At 36.3% G+C, this 12,095-nt stretch overlaps 1 protein-coding gene across 3 annotated transcripts in view; it reads right to left on the reverse strand.

The window, feature by feature from the left end:
- Positions 1–250: 250 nt before the first annotated feature.
- WTAP (WT1 associated protein) overlaps positions 251–12,095 on the reverse strand; it is a 26,159-nt gene continuing 14,314 nt past the window's right edge. For 2 of the 3 annotated variants that reach the window (XM_024122490.3, XM_024122491.2), the window contains exons 5-8: positions 11,797–11,924; positions 8,098–8,276; positions 2,968–3,122; positions 251–1,531 (exon numbers count right to left, since the gene is read on the reverse strand). In XM_024122490.3, the coding sequence (XP_023978258.1) occupies positions 948–1,531; positions 2,968–3,122; positions 8,098–8,276; positions 11,797–11,924 (1,046 nt within the window). In that variant the 3' untranslated portion in view covers positions 251–947. Of the gene's footprint in view, positions 1,532–2,967; positions 3,123–7,051; positions 7,881–8,097; positions 8,277–11,796; positions 11,925–12,095 lie in introns of those variants that run through there. The other variant, XM_028494786.2, reaches the window with a different exon arrangement.

Here is a 12,095-nt window from a genome sequence, read left to right on the forward strand (position 1 = left end):
TTTTGTATTTTCACGTATTTTAACAATTACTTTTACAAGTCAGGAAAAAACATTAAAGTGTAGTCCTAAACTCCAAGTTCATTTTCCAAAACAAGGGATAAATTAAAAATTAAGTTCACAATTAAATTTATGCAGGGACTTAAGTTTCACCTTTGGTGTATGCAGAAGAATAATGAGTAGACATTCAGCAAGCCAATGAAAAGAAATGACAAATGCTAAACACACATAAAGAAACAAAAAACAACTAATGTAAGGAGTTACAATAAAAATCTTTATTTAAGTTTGGTCAGTACAGGTAAGATATACTGGAGTCACAGAGCAATATGCATTAACAGGATACAACAGTTCATAAAAACTGAGTAACTATGCACACAAATTTCTTAAACACTCAGTCACCTAAAGAGAAAATGCACAGATGTATGGTGGAAAAAACTGTATCTAACACTGAAACTACTATAGGACTCCTTCAACAAGTCCAACTTTCAGTGATAAAACTACTGTACTGGGCAGACCTGGCAGTCATAAACCCACATCTACGCTAACAAGTCTGAATGGTGCCTAAGTACAATAACAGCATGAATAAGAATGCCCTTACACAACACAGGTTCTAAGATAGACACAGATTTAAACAGACATCATTGTGTTACACTTTAAGCAAAGATTTCCATTTACAACTTCACATTAACTCATATAAAAATAACCTGACCCTACACAAAATGTCCTTTTAGCAACATTCAAAGTAATTAACAGTTACAATTTCCAAAGTGGCAGAGGTATTGAAGCAAAAAGAAAAAGAAAAAAAAAGGAAAAAAAGAAAAAGGGAAAGGAAAAAAGAAAAAAAAACACCCACAAAAAAGGCAAATTGTGACAAAAGTATGCGTTAATCTTCCAGACAGTATCCTCTCCCAAATTAAATGACACTGTATAAAAATTTGCTGGAAAAAATTTTACAAAACGGAACCCTGTACATTTACACTTGAGTCCAAGCCATTCTGAACGTGGCGGGAACCCGCAGTTCGGTTACCTTTCCCACTCACTGTTTTCTCCTCTTGAGGGTCATGACTGGAGTCTGTGTCATTTGAGTGGTGTGTGACAGAGTTTTCACTGCCCGTGGGAGAGTCTACACTTTCATACCCCGCACTGAGTTGGTTTACGTAACTACTACCTCCTCTGCCAGTTCTCTCCTCCGAGTTGTTGGAGGCCTTATTACCATTCCCTGGTGAAGAAGGGAAGTCATCTTCGGCTGTGTCCCCCTCCCTATGAAATCCAGACCCAGACGTCCTCTGCCGGGCGGAACCGCCATTACTTGGTCCGTTGGCCAGACGACTGCAGTCTTTACCTGTGGCCTCTGCCTGTCCTACAGGCTCAGAAGATGTAGTCCTGCCGGTACTCGGGCCTGGGGCTTGAGACTGCTGCTGTTGGTACTGAGCCAACTGCTGGCGCGTCTCCTTCAGTTGTTGCTGAAGGACTAGAATGGTACTCTGCATACCCTCTACTTCTTCGTCAAGCTGGATGATGAAGTCATTCAGTTCTGTGCAAAGGAGAGTCAAACCTACTTTAATATCTCTTTTAACATATTTAAAAATATTTCTTAGTGCCCGCACAAAGCCAGGCAATCAGTAAATGTTTAAGTAAACAAATAAAATTATAAAATCACAAAAGAGTACTTTAAAATTTTGCTTGGAATTTTAAAATAGCCACTCAACAATGAGTTTGTTTTGGGGAGGAAGGCAAAAACTTAAAATAAATATGTTAAAGCAACCAAATTTACATTTATTCAAACTACCTAGCCACATAAAACCGGTCACAACCCACAAAAGCTGCTCCACGTTTGCTGACCTAGGGGCCCACGTGTCCAGCCCCTTACTCCTCCATCCTCCTAGCCAATGTCTCAGCTCCACAGCAGGTTAGCCCCTGGGGAAGTGCGGTCCTCTACTCTAATACTCCAAAGAAGCCTATGCGGTCACCAAGGATTATCCCTCATCGAAGAAGAAAATTCAGAGAGAATAACTCTTGAAAACTGATAAAAATACAGATGTCTATTAAGTTCTAAAAAGGCCTTGGGGGTGGGGTGTGGGGGAGTTCCTTTACTACTATACAAAACCTTCTATTTACTATATTTACAAATAGTGAGAGCTAAGAACCATCACTTTGAAAAGGCAGTTTTAAAGATATTGCTTGACTAGCAAACTTCTTTGCAATTAACTACAAATTTGCAATTAATTTAATCTCCAGAGCTTGGGTATTTTTACTATTAATCTTCCTCACAAAGGAGAAACAGCATGGATGAAACTATACGTGCCCAACAAAAAAAGAGATGGCGGCTGACAATTAAGTTCCGTTTGTCTTAGCAAAGAACTATTACATCTTATTCACTAAATAGGATCTTAAAAGGTAAAATCAACGATATACTTTTATTTATTATTTTCTATTTTTGGCCATGCCGTGCGGCTTACAGGGACTTAAGTTACCTGACCGGGGATAGAACCCGGCCCCAGCAGTGAAAGCGCCGAGTCCTAACCACTGGACCGTCAGGGAATTTCCACAATCAATTATATATATTTTCAGATCCCTGGAAATAGCCAAATACTTCCAAGATTTACACTTACAGAAGTTGGTTAAATGAAGATATTCCCTCTTTTAAGCACTGAATATAAATTTATATGGCTACATAATGCCTAAGTAATACAACAGCCTTTCTATCTTTTGCCAAATCCCATCCCTAAAAAACAAAAACTTCTTATGAAATTTGCACAACAAACAATTCAGGGGCTGGGGGGCGCGGGGTGAGGGGACCGCTAAGATTAAATGGCTTTGTTTGCTGACTCAACTGGAAATATTTCACTTATAATTTTATAGAACCATTGGCAGAGATGAGCATATACAGACTCTAATCTATAGTACTCATGCCTGGCAGTATTTTAAAGCCAGTGCAAAGTTAACCAAACTTTTCAAAAAACCCCTTACCATCCTGACTGCTTTTAAGCTCCTCACTATATTTCTTCTGTAAAGCCAATTCTGCTTCAAGTTGTGCAATACGTCCCTGGGACAGCTGCCTTCCAAGCTCTTGATTCTCCTGGATAAGCATTCGACACTTCGCCATTAACTTTTTGCCTGTTTGGCTGTAAAGGAAAGAGCCATTCATCACAAAATGAAGACAAAACTCTCTACAACCTTCTTTGCTTGCAATTATTACAACGATAGATGTAACACGTACAGAACAGAACACTATGTCACAGCAGATGCCTCCCTACAATTACCATCTTCTTTTTGGAACACATCCATCTCGTACATTTCAGTATTTTACCAATACAGCAGCAAAAATTTAAAAAACCTAAAGAAAAAGTACCTAAATGGCCACTTTTGTTTCTATTAATAACTGAATCTGAACTCTCTTTTTATCCCAAATTATAATTTGAAACAGAAACAGGCCAGTTAATTAACACATTTTAGATATACCAGTATTAGTAAAACACTAAGATACTTAGCTTTATGGAACAGAAAAGTTCTTGAAACGGTAAATGCAACATCAACCACAAATGTAAACTTCTTTAAAATACCTAATATATAAATATCAGCACCTATAAATATATAAATGAACGAGAGTATACTTATTCCTGCTACATCAGCATTTTTAAGGATGCCTCTTAATAGGCAGTTCTCACAAGAATGTTTATTTACTGCATTAAGTGAGGCCTGTTCAGTGACTGTTTTTAAAAAGCCTTAAGACTATTCCTATTCACCAATCCCTCATTTAATTTCATATGATATATATACTTTTGAGCTGTCTTAAACTGGGATGGGAGTTTTTGAAATTTTAATATTGGTATGTGGTGAAGATTTTATCCATGTTGAAAAGATTACCCTTAGGACACAAAAAGAAGGTTGGAGTTACTTATCATAAATAATGCAAATATGTAAGTGTCTGCCAAATTAGGAGTGGCATACTTTCAACAAATTAGTTACCAAGTGCTAGTGCAATGTACTACAGCCCTATGTGCATATACACGGCAATTGCAAAAATGCAATGTTCATCCCCTATATTACTATTAAGGATGAAATGAATTTGAAGTAGTGTATCAAGCAAATGAAAGCCCTATTAAAGGAATTAAAAGAAGAAAACAATAGAAAGTGTCAGCAAAAAAAGTTTGTAACCAATAAGGTCATTCTGAACTTTACTCCATCACAAGAATATCAAACTGTCCCTATCCAAGTTTTAAAGGTAACATCACAATTACATACTTAAATTAGAACTCTTCAAAAGTGATTATTTCTATTCTTATTAATGAGGCTAAAGAAAAGCAGTGAAGTTTTATTGAGACACTGTTACTGGGGCTTTTGATTGCATTTTTGCAATTGCTGTACACACACTTTTTAAATGTTTTAAGATGGGAGCACTTTGTAAATGTTTCTCATTCTTTGGCTCAGTGTTGCAAGGTTCTTTTATCAATAGCACATGTTCTAACCCAATATGATTCAAGCAAAAGTTTTAAATATTTTCCTTACACAAATCTCTGGTAAAACCTGGGGTACCACTGCGCAAAGGAGCCTCAGATGAAAACCATGAGTTAGCATGTGGTAAGGGTTTTTTCTCTACATGGCAACTTTATTAGCTGATATTTCTGTTCATTGTTATTATAGCTCCAGATATCCCCCATTTCCTATAAGCACCCTCAGACTTTAGCCTCTAGGGAACAAGAGTTTACAAATCAAATAAGGAATAAGAAACACGCACCATCATCTAAGACAGGGGCATTCCTTCCACTTTACTGCCTATGCTCCCACAACACTGCTTTCTTGCAAAGTATATAGCATCAGTGTTCACCAACTAACCTGAGAAATCTTTCATATGAATTTTAAAAAACACAGACAATTGTAAAATCAATACATTAATTTGTGACCTGACTTAACCTCATATAAAGTATCACAAATTCTAATGCAAAAAATATTTCATTTATGAAGTCATGCCTTTTTATAAATGCCTGTTCTAAAATAATCCTACTACTTCTAAAATTAGTGATCACTTTAAAACAAATCTTCAAAAAACTGCTGTTCTTTAAACATTCTGTAATTTTACTATGTCATGTAAAATTTGTGTTGTGTTCATCATATCACAAAAGATGGTAAGAATCCAATTACAAGTAACTTGTCTTCGGAATAATTCTACAAAAAAAAAAAAAAATCTAACCTATTCCTAAAAATCAAATAACCCACAAAGAAAATACAATAGGAAATAATTTAAGAGAATGATTTATAAAAAAGAACAGACACTGTACACTGCTTTGTTATCAAGGGGAAGGGAGACGGTATTCTGCAGAGGTGTACACACAAGTACCTAAATGTTTAAATGCAAACTGAAAACTGTCAAAACACCGTACTATATCCCTCTAACTACTCTAAAATATATGCACTGTCACCTGTATAAACTATTTTAACTAAAGTGGACAACATAATTCATGAGATCTTTCTCTCTTAAAATTAAAACAGAATAAAAAAGTGGAAAACAAAACCAAACCCACATAACCCATTCTATTTGAATTATTCCAGACAGTATTTATTGATTGAGGACTATTTGTTTCAAATTAATGATGTATTTATACCACCCGATGAACTCTGGGTTATAGCCTACTTTTTACAAAATAAAAACCCATTTATAGGTAATTAAAATAAATGATTTACTAATACAGTGAAAATATTATACAACCATTAAAAATGGTAACTAATTTAAATATAGTAAAAAATGGGAAAATGCCCAAGGATAAAAGTGGGGTGGGGAAAGCCCTGGTACAAATCACCTGTATGTATGTATACGTGTATGTCACATTTGTTTAAAATCAATATATACACATAATTACTGTATATGCGTACAGATTATCTTGATGATGCCCAAGAAATTTTGAAGTGGTCACTACTCCCGGGGAACAGAACAGGGAAGGGCAAAGGTCACACCCAGGAGTAAAAAACTCACTTTTCACCTCCACTTTTCTTTACACTGTTTCAATTGTATACATTAGCATGTGTTAACTTATCAATTTAAAAAAATTTTTTAACAGTAAGAAGAAAAAACCCACTTCAAGGTGACTGTTACCTAAGTGGCAAAGAAAGATGCTTGGCTAAATTTGAGTACATGTTAATGATACCTTTTATGAATTATTTCCTGACCTACTGAGAATACATAGGCCTTCTCTACTGTGATCTTAAATGGCATAACATATACACAAAAGCCTTAATTCGGGCACAAGAAGCCAATTTCAAACAGAGTTGTTTACTTACCCTCCAACCCCCACAAGCAGTGAGAATTTTAGAAGCGATTTCTTGCCGTGAAGTCACACAAACCACTTCTCCAGCCCACCCTCTGCCCCACAACCAGTTCCCTAAAGCACACACATACAAGATACTTACAATTGATTTGAATGATTAAGAGAGAACTTAAGTCACCCTTGTTAAAACTGCACTTAAACGGTGGGGCAATCTGGAACATTTATCTTCCACTCATCTTAGACTCCATTATCACCAAGTGAAAATTCGAATTGGTGACTTATAGAATGATCTGACGAAAAAATTCACCTCCAGGATTGGATGGAAGCATGAAGAAAATAATGCCTCATTTATCTAAATGATCAAATGAATTTGCTAGAAATGATCACTATACCTTTTTTTTTTTTTTTTTTTTCCAATTCACAAAATGTCTCACTTAGGCCAGCCCACAGTTCCAATACATTCTGTCCCCAATCTTCTGGCAGGCACCCTGTGAAGCTGTCCCACATTAATGTCTACTGCAATATCCTGGGACAAGGTGTCAAAAAGCAACAAGTGTCAAGTCTCCTTGTCTTTTATGATACCAGCTGGAAAAAAGTAGGTCTTTAAAAAATGAGACACAGAGCCTTTTCCTTCACTTTGAAGAGCACAGCAACAATTTTTTCGAAATCAATCTGCTCTCACAGCCCCCCCCAAAACCAAAATGTTTAAAGTACAACAAAATCATCATAGTAATCCTTGAACTTAAAAAACAAAACAAAACCAAAAACAAAACAAAAAAAAAAACCAACTATTTCAAGGCACATTTAATTTAATATCAAGAGTGCAATACAAAAGGCCCAAATACAATGAAGGAACACATTCCCCCATTAACACCAACGGCAATGCTCTTTCAACATGTGCCTGTTGAATGGAATGGGGATTTAATAAATTTCACTACTGAAAAAAGAACGCAGTGAGTCTCATCACAGCTAATATCCTTATACAATCTAGTTGTGAAATGAATGTTTATAATGCTTCAAACAGTTTAGACCTGAAGTTTGATACCACACCTTCATTATTTGTACAGTCCTCAATAAGATTATCTACAGTATTAGCAACCATTCAAAGAACAAACCATTGAGTAAAACCACATTGATTTAAGGCTCAATCAAGTAATATGGAGCCCCAAACTAAATGGTTAAATATATGAACTACTTGTACTGACATCTATTATTTGATTCTCTCATGACTATTAAGTTGGTTCTTAGCAAATAAACCCTTTAAAGGCAAAATTCACCTCATTTGAGTTTGACCCAGAAGTTCAACAACAATCACGAAGTCCACAGTCTTATTGGCAAAACTGATATACAGTGTCTCTAAGTCACTATGCTCAAGGTTAAGAGCGATGCATACTCCATCTTTACATTTACTGGAATTTTACATGTTCAATTCATGATTTTAAATCTCTAGGTTTTCATTCCTCCAAACTGTCTGAAGACACAGTGTGCCACAGACTTAAGACTTCTGTTTCTCCCTCTATTTTCTTCAAACAGAAACACTTCTCAAGTGTCTACATGTTCTAGAAGGGGAATTTTTCGGAGGTGGCCACTTCTTCGGAATAGTCCGACGCCATCAGGCCTCTGAAGCAAGGGGAGGGGGAAGAGAAAAAAGCTGAAACACAAGGTTCATCTGGTAAGTTTTACATTAACCATTACAAGCTGGATAGTATAAGAATGTGGCTTTTTGGCTCAAAAAGTCTGAGTCTTGGTGTGGAAACGAGTACTTGGCTGTCCCACCACAGCTTTCTCGTAGTGGGACTGTCAGGGAAGTCTTGACTGGGGAGTATGATTTGTTTACCTATCAGGCGTAAACTTCCAGGCACTCAGTTCATTTTGGGCTTGTTCCAGTTTGTCTTTAGTCTGTTCCAGTTCACCTTTCATTTTTAGGAAAAACAAGTTGATCGCTGGGTCTACCATTGTTGATCTCAGTTGGGCAACGCTAGGCTGCTGGACTTGCTTGAGGTACTGGATTTGAGTCTGTGCAAAGCAAAAAAACCCCAATTACTACCAAATCCAAGGAAACATACCTAAGAAGATGAGATAAAATCCCTTTCATTCACTGGATTTACCAACTTGTTTGTTAAGTCCTTTCCCCCTTGATCATAAAATCCTCTAAAAAAAGTACAAATTAAAAACAACTATTTGGGAATTCCCTGGTTAGGAGGGTCTAAGTGGGGTTAAGAGTCAGTGCTCTCACTGCCGGGGCCTGGCTTCGATCCCTGGTCAGGGAACTAAGATCCCTCAAGCTGCGCAGCCAAAAAAGAAGAAAAAAAAAACCCCATGAAACTATTTAAGGTTATCCATGTAGGAATAAAAGGCCATTTGATTGCACTCCGTATTTGGAAACTTCAAATATAAGGAGACTAACACGTTGGCAACCCAAACAGTACAAAATCAATCAATCACTCAATCACTGTTATATTTACTAAAAATGCTGATACCCACTGGGGAAAAAAAGCAAAGTTTAAAATATTACTTATGTAAGTAAATCTGTGCTTATGGGAAATTAGTCTATATACAAGTTCCCTAAAAATACACCAGGTACAAGGTTATAATTTAAAACATATTTGCATTTCTAAATTTAAAAATGTACAGTACTTACATATTTACATGAGTTGGCATTACAGCTTTATAAACAGCACCTTAACCCAAAATTAAGCATATATTCATTTTTTTTCCCTCCAAGTAGATTTGAATCACAGCATTGCTAGGCTGGAAGGTGACTGACCTGGTCCAAACTGCTTATTTTTGAGAGATTAAATAAGCCAACTGTCCAAGGATAGTTAGTTCAGTGCCAGTACTAAAACTAGAATTCTTGTTCTCAAGCCTCCTGACTCCCAATCTAGGGCTTTTTCCACCATACCAAATCCCTCTACTTACATATGATACCTTCAACTTCAACTTTGGTTGTACTATTTACTAGCACACTAAAAATACATTTCTAAAATATGAGATACAGTTTATCATCATTAAATGCATCACTTTCTTCACACCCAAAGTAGATCTGGTTCAAGATCCTGCTCCACACTAAACCTTAAATAGGACTGAAACTAACATTTCCTAAGCAGCTAATTTCTACCATAAAAGATACAAATATACCAGGATATATTTAGTTAGTATTTCACTGAGCAAACAGAACTATTTTTTCCTCTGTTAGCTTAAGGAAATTTAAAAGTAACTCATTTTAAACCAAAAAGTACACCTATTTATTCAATATAACGCCAGCTGCTGAGGTATTCTAACAGGAATAAAGCATGCCATGTAACATATACCATGTACCGCTATCACTAAAGAAAACACCGCATCTCTCACACTAACATAGTTACTAGTATTTAGATTACACAGTGAACGGCCCTCATCTGCTACACATAAGCTTGCCATTTCCTTGTGTTTGCTCCTGCTGCCCTCTCTGCAAAACTTCACTGTGTTCTAACTGAAAGAGCAGTGAGTTCTTCGGCTGGCCTGTGCAGAGAAGAGCTGTAAAAAAATGTGGCTGGAAAAAGTTAGGTTCTACTTGAAAAAAATCTTAAAATATAGGTTGAGATGACAAAAGGGTGATGAGGTATCACCAAAGGCCCTGATTAGGCATAATATGATCAAAACTGCCAGTGTATATGGGATGGCTGTAGAATCACTGACGTGAGTCAACAGCACATACTATCTAGGCAAGTGTTAAGAAGTATCTGAACTAGGATGTCAAGAATAGGATTCAAGAGATAGAAAGAAATCAAGATGCACTGGTTTTATGAGACATTATCATCAGCACCATCTATTCACACTCTATCTACCAGGTGGCTAGCACTCTGAAGGTAAGAGTCATCCTTTGCATGTGTAAGCATCTGGCACAGTGCCATGTTAACAGGGAAACCTAAAACTATTAGTGAGTAAATGGTAGAACCTCGAGTCCTAAATAGCACAAAAAGAAAGAATTAAATGGTTTTGAGACTAGGCACTTGAGAAGTAGTACTCATGCCATTAGACGTGAAAATCCTAAGAGAAAAAAAAATTGAATGGGATGGGTGGGTGTTACAGAAAGGAAACAAAAACAAAAACCCTATATTCAAAATGTTGGTAAGACTTCTTGGAACCAAGTATCTAGGTTAAAAAAAAAAAAAAAAGCCAAAGGTGGGAATGGTCAATAGTTGAAGTTAGGGAAAGTAAAGGCATATGAGTGCTGAGAAAGAGAAATTTCTTAATACATTCATTAGTGACTTTACAGAAAAAATATCAGTGGCAGTGCAGATGGAAACTAAATTGGTAGAAACAAAAGGAGTGGTGAGAAGATAGAGAAAATAACAGAGGCTACTCTTTAACAGGTAAAGAAGTCATTTTGAAGAAGTGAAGGGGACTTCCCTGAAAGTCCAGTGGTTAAGACTCCGCACTCCCAACGCAGGGCACAGGGGGTGCGGGATCAATCCCTGGTCGGGGAACTAAGATCCCACATGCCGCTCAGCGCGGCAAAAAAAAACACACACACACACACACACACACAAAAAAAAAACAAGGAAAGAAAAAGTGAAGGAAAAGGGACTAAAGACTTTTGTGGAAATGTGGACAACAGACAGCATCTGCACAAGAAGAATAAGGATTGTGATTAAGACCTAAAGAACATTTTATTGGTGAGAGAAGAAACAGAACTGTGCCCCACAGATTATTAGTCTCCAGTGACCAAAATATTGCCTTATGCATTAGATTTTAATAACTATCAAATGGAGATTACACAAAAAAATTCAAGAAAATTTCAGCTTTTAAGATGAAAAACAACAGGGAATTCCCTGGCGGTCCAGAGGTTAGGGCTCAGCACTTTCACTGCAGGGGCCTGGGTTTGATCCCTGGTCAGGGAACTAAGATCTCGCAAGCCACGCAGTGCAGCCCCGAAACAAAAAAACTAAAGAAAGAAAGAAAGAAAAAAAAAAAAAAAAAACGATTAGAAACAACAGGAATAGTGTTGCCCCTATTTTATATAACTGACATATACAAACACTAAAAGAAAGGGCTAAGACTGTCAAAGATGGCACAAAACTGACTATAAATTAAACTCCAGAGCTAAAGGATCAAATATATCATTAGATTTCAGATCTATGTAGACACGGCAAATAGTACAAATGAAAGATTAACAATTAAAAGACATGGTAGAAATTGATGATACTAAGAAAAATAACTTTATGCAGAAAGGGGTAAAGAGAGCAGAGGAGAAACTAATCAGACGGGTTGCTTAGTAAAGAGTAAATGCTTCTTATACCCTCAGATATCAGTTAGTTAAAGATATCTGAACCAATATACTAATTTTTATAAATCATGGAGATTTGAGAGAACAATTTAAGATTTTTGACTTCTTGGCCACAGAAAAATTACTTTAAATCCAATGATGAAAGGTTATCTATCAAAATTTTACATTTAGCACATTTAAGCTCAAAGCATTTCTACCTTAACAAAATGTGCATCTACAATTCGTATTAAGTATTCAAAAAGACTTTAAAACATTTGAAATACTTACAGTACACTCTTGCATCTCTTGCTCCTTGGTTGCTAGTCGCATTACAAGAATGTTTTCCCTGCGTGCAGACTCTTGCTGTTGTTGCTTTAGTTTTTCTTCAGATTCCCTTAAGCCCGTTACATCATTAGCTGATGATTAAAAGGAAAAAAAACCCCAACATCATGAAATATAATTTCAAGATCAAACTGAACTAACCAAAAGAAAGTTCTGATTGCCTTTGAACAGATGATAAAAACCATGGTAAAAAGTTTAAATCTTTACTTTCTATTCTATCAATGCTTTTTTTTTTTTTTTTTTTT

This window comes from Physeter macrocephalus, chromosome 10 (genome assembly GCF_002837175.3).
Source record: "Physeter macrocephalus isolate SW-GA chromosome 10, ASM283717v5, whole genome shotgun sequence".
NCBI classification, from domain to species: domain Eukaryota; kingdom Metazoa; phylum Chordata; class Mammalia; order Artiodactyla; family Physeteridae; genus Physeter; species Physeter macrocephalus.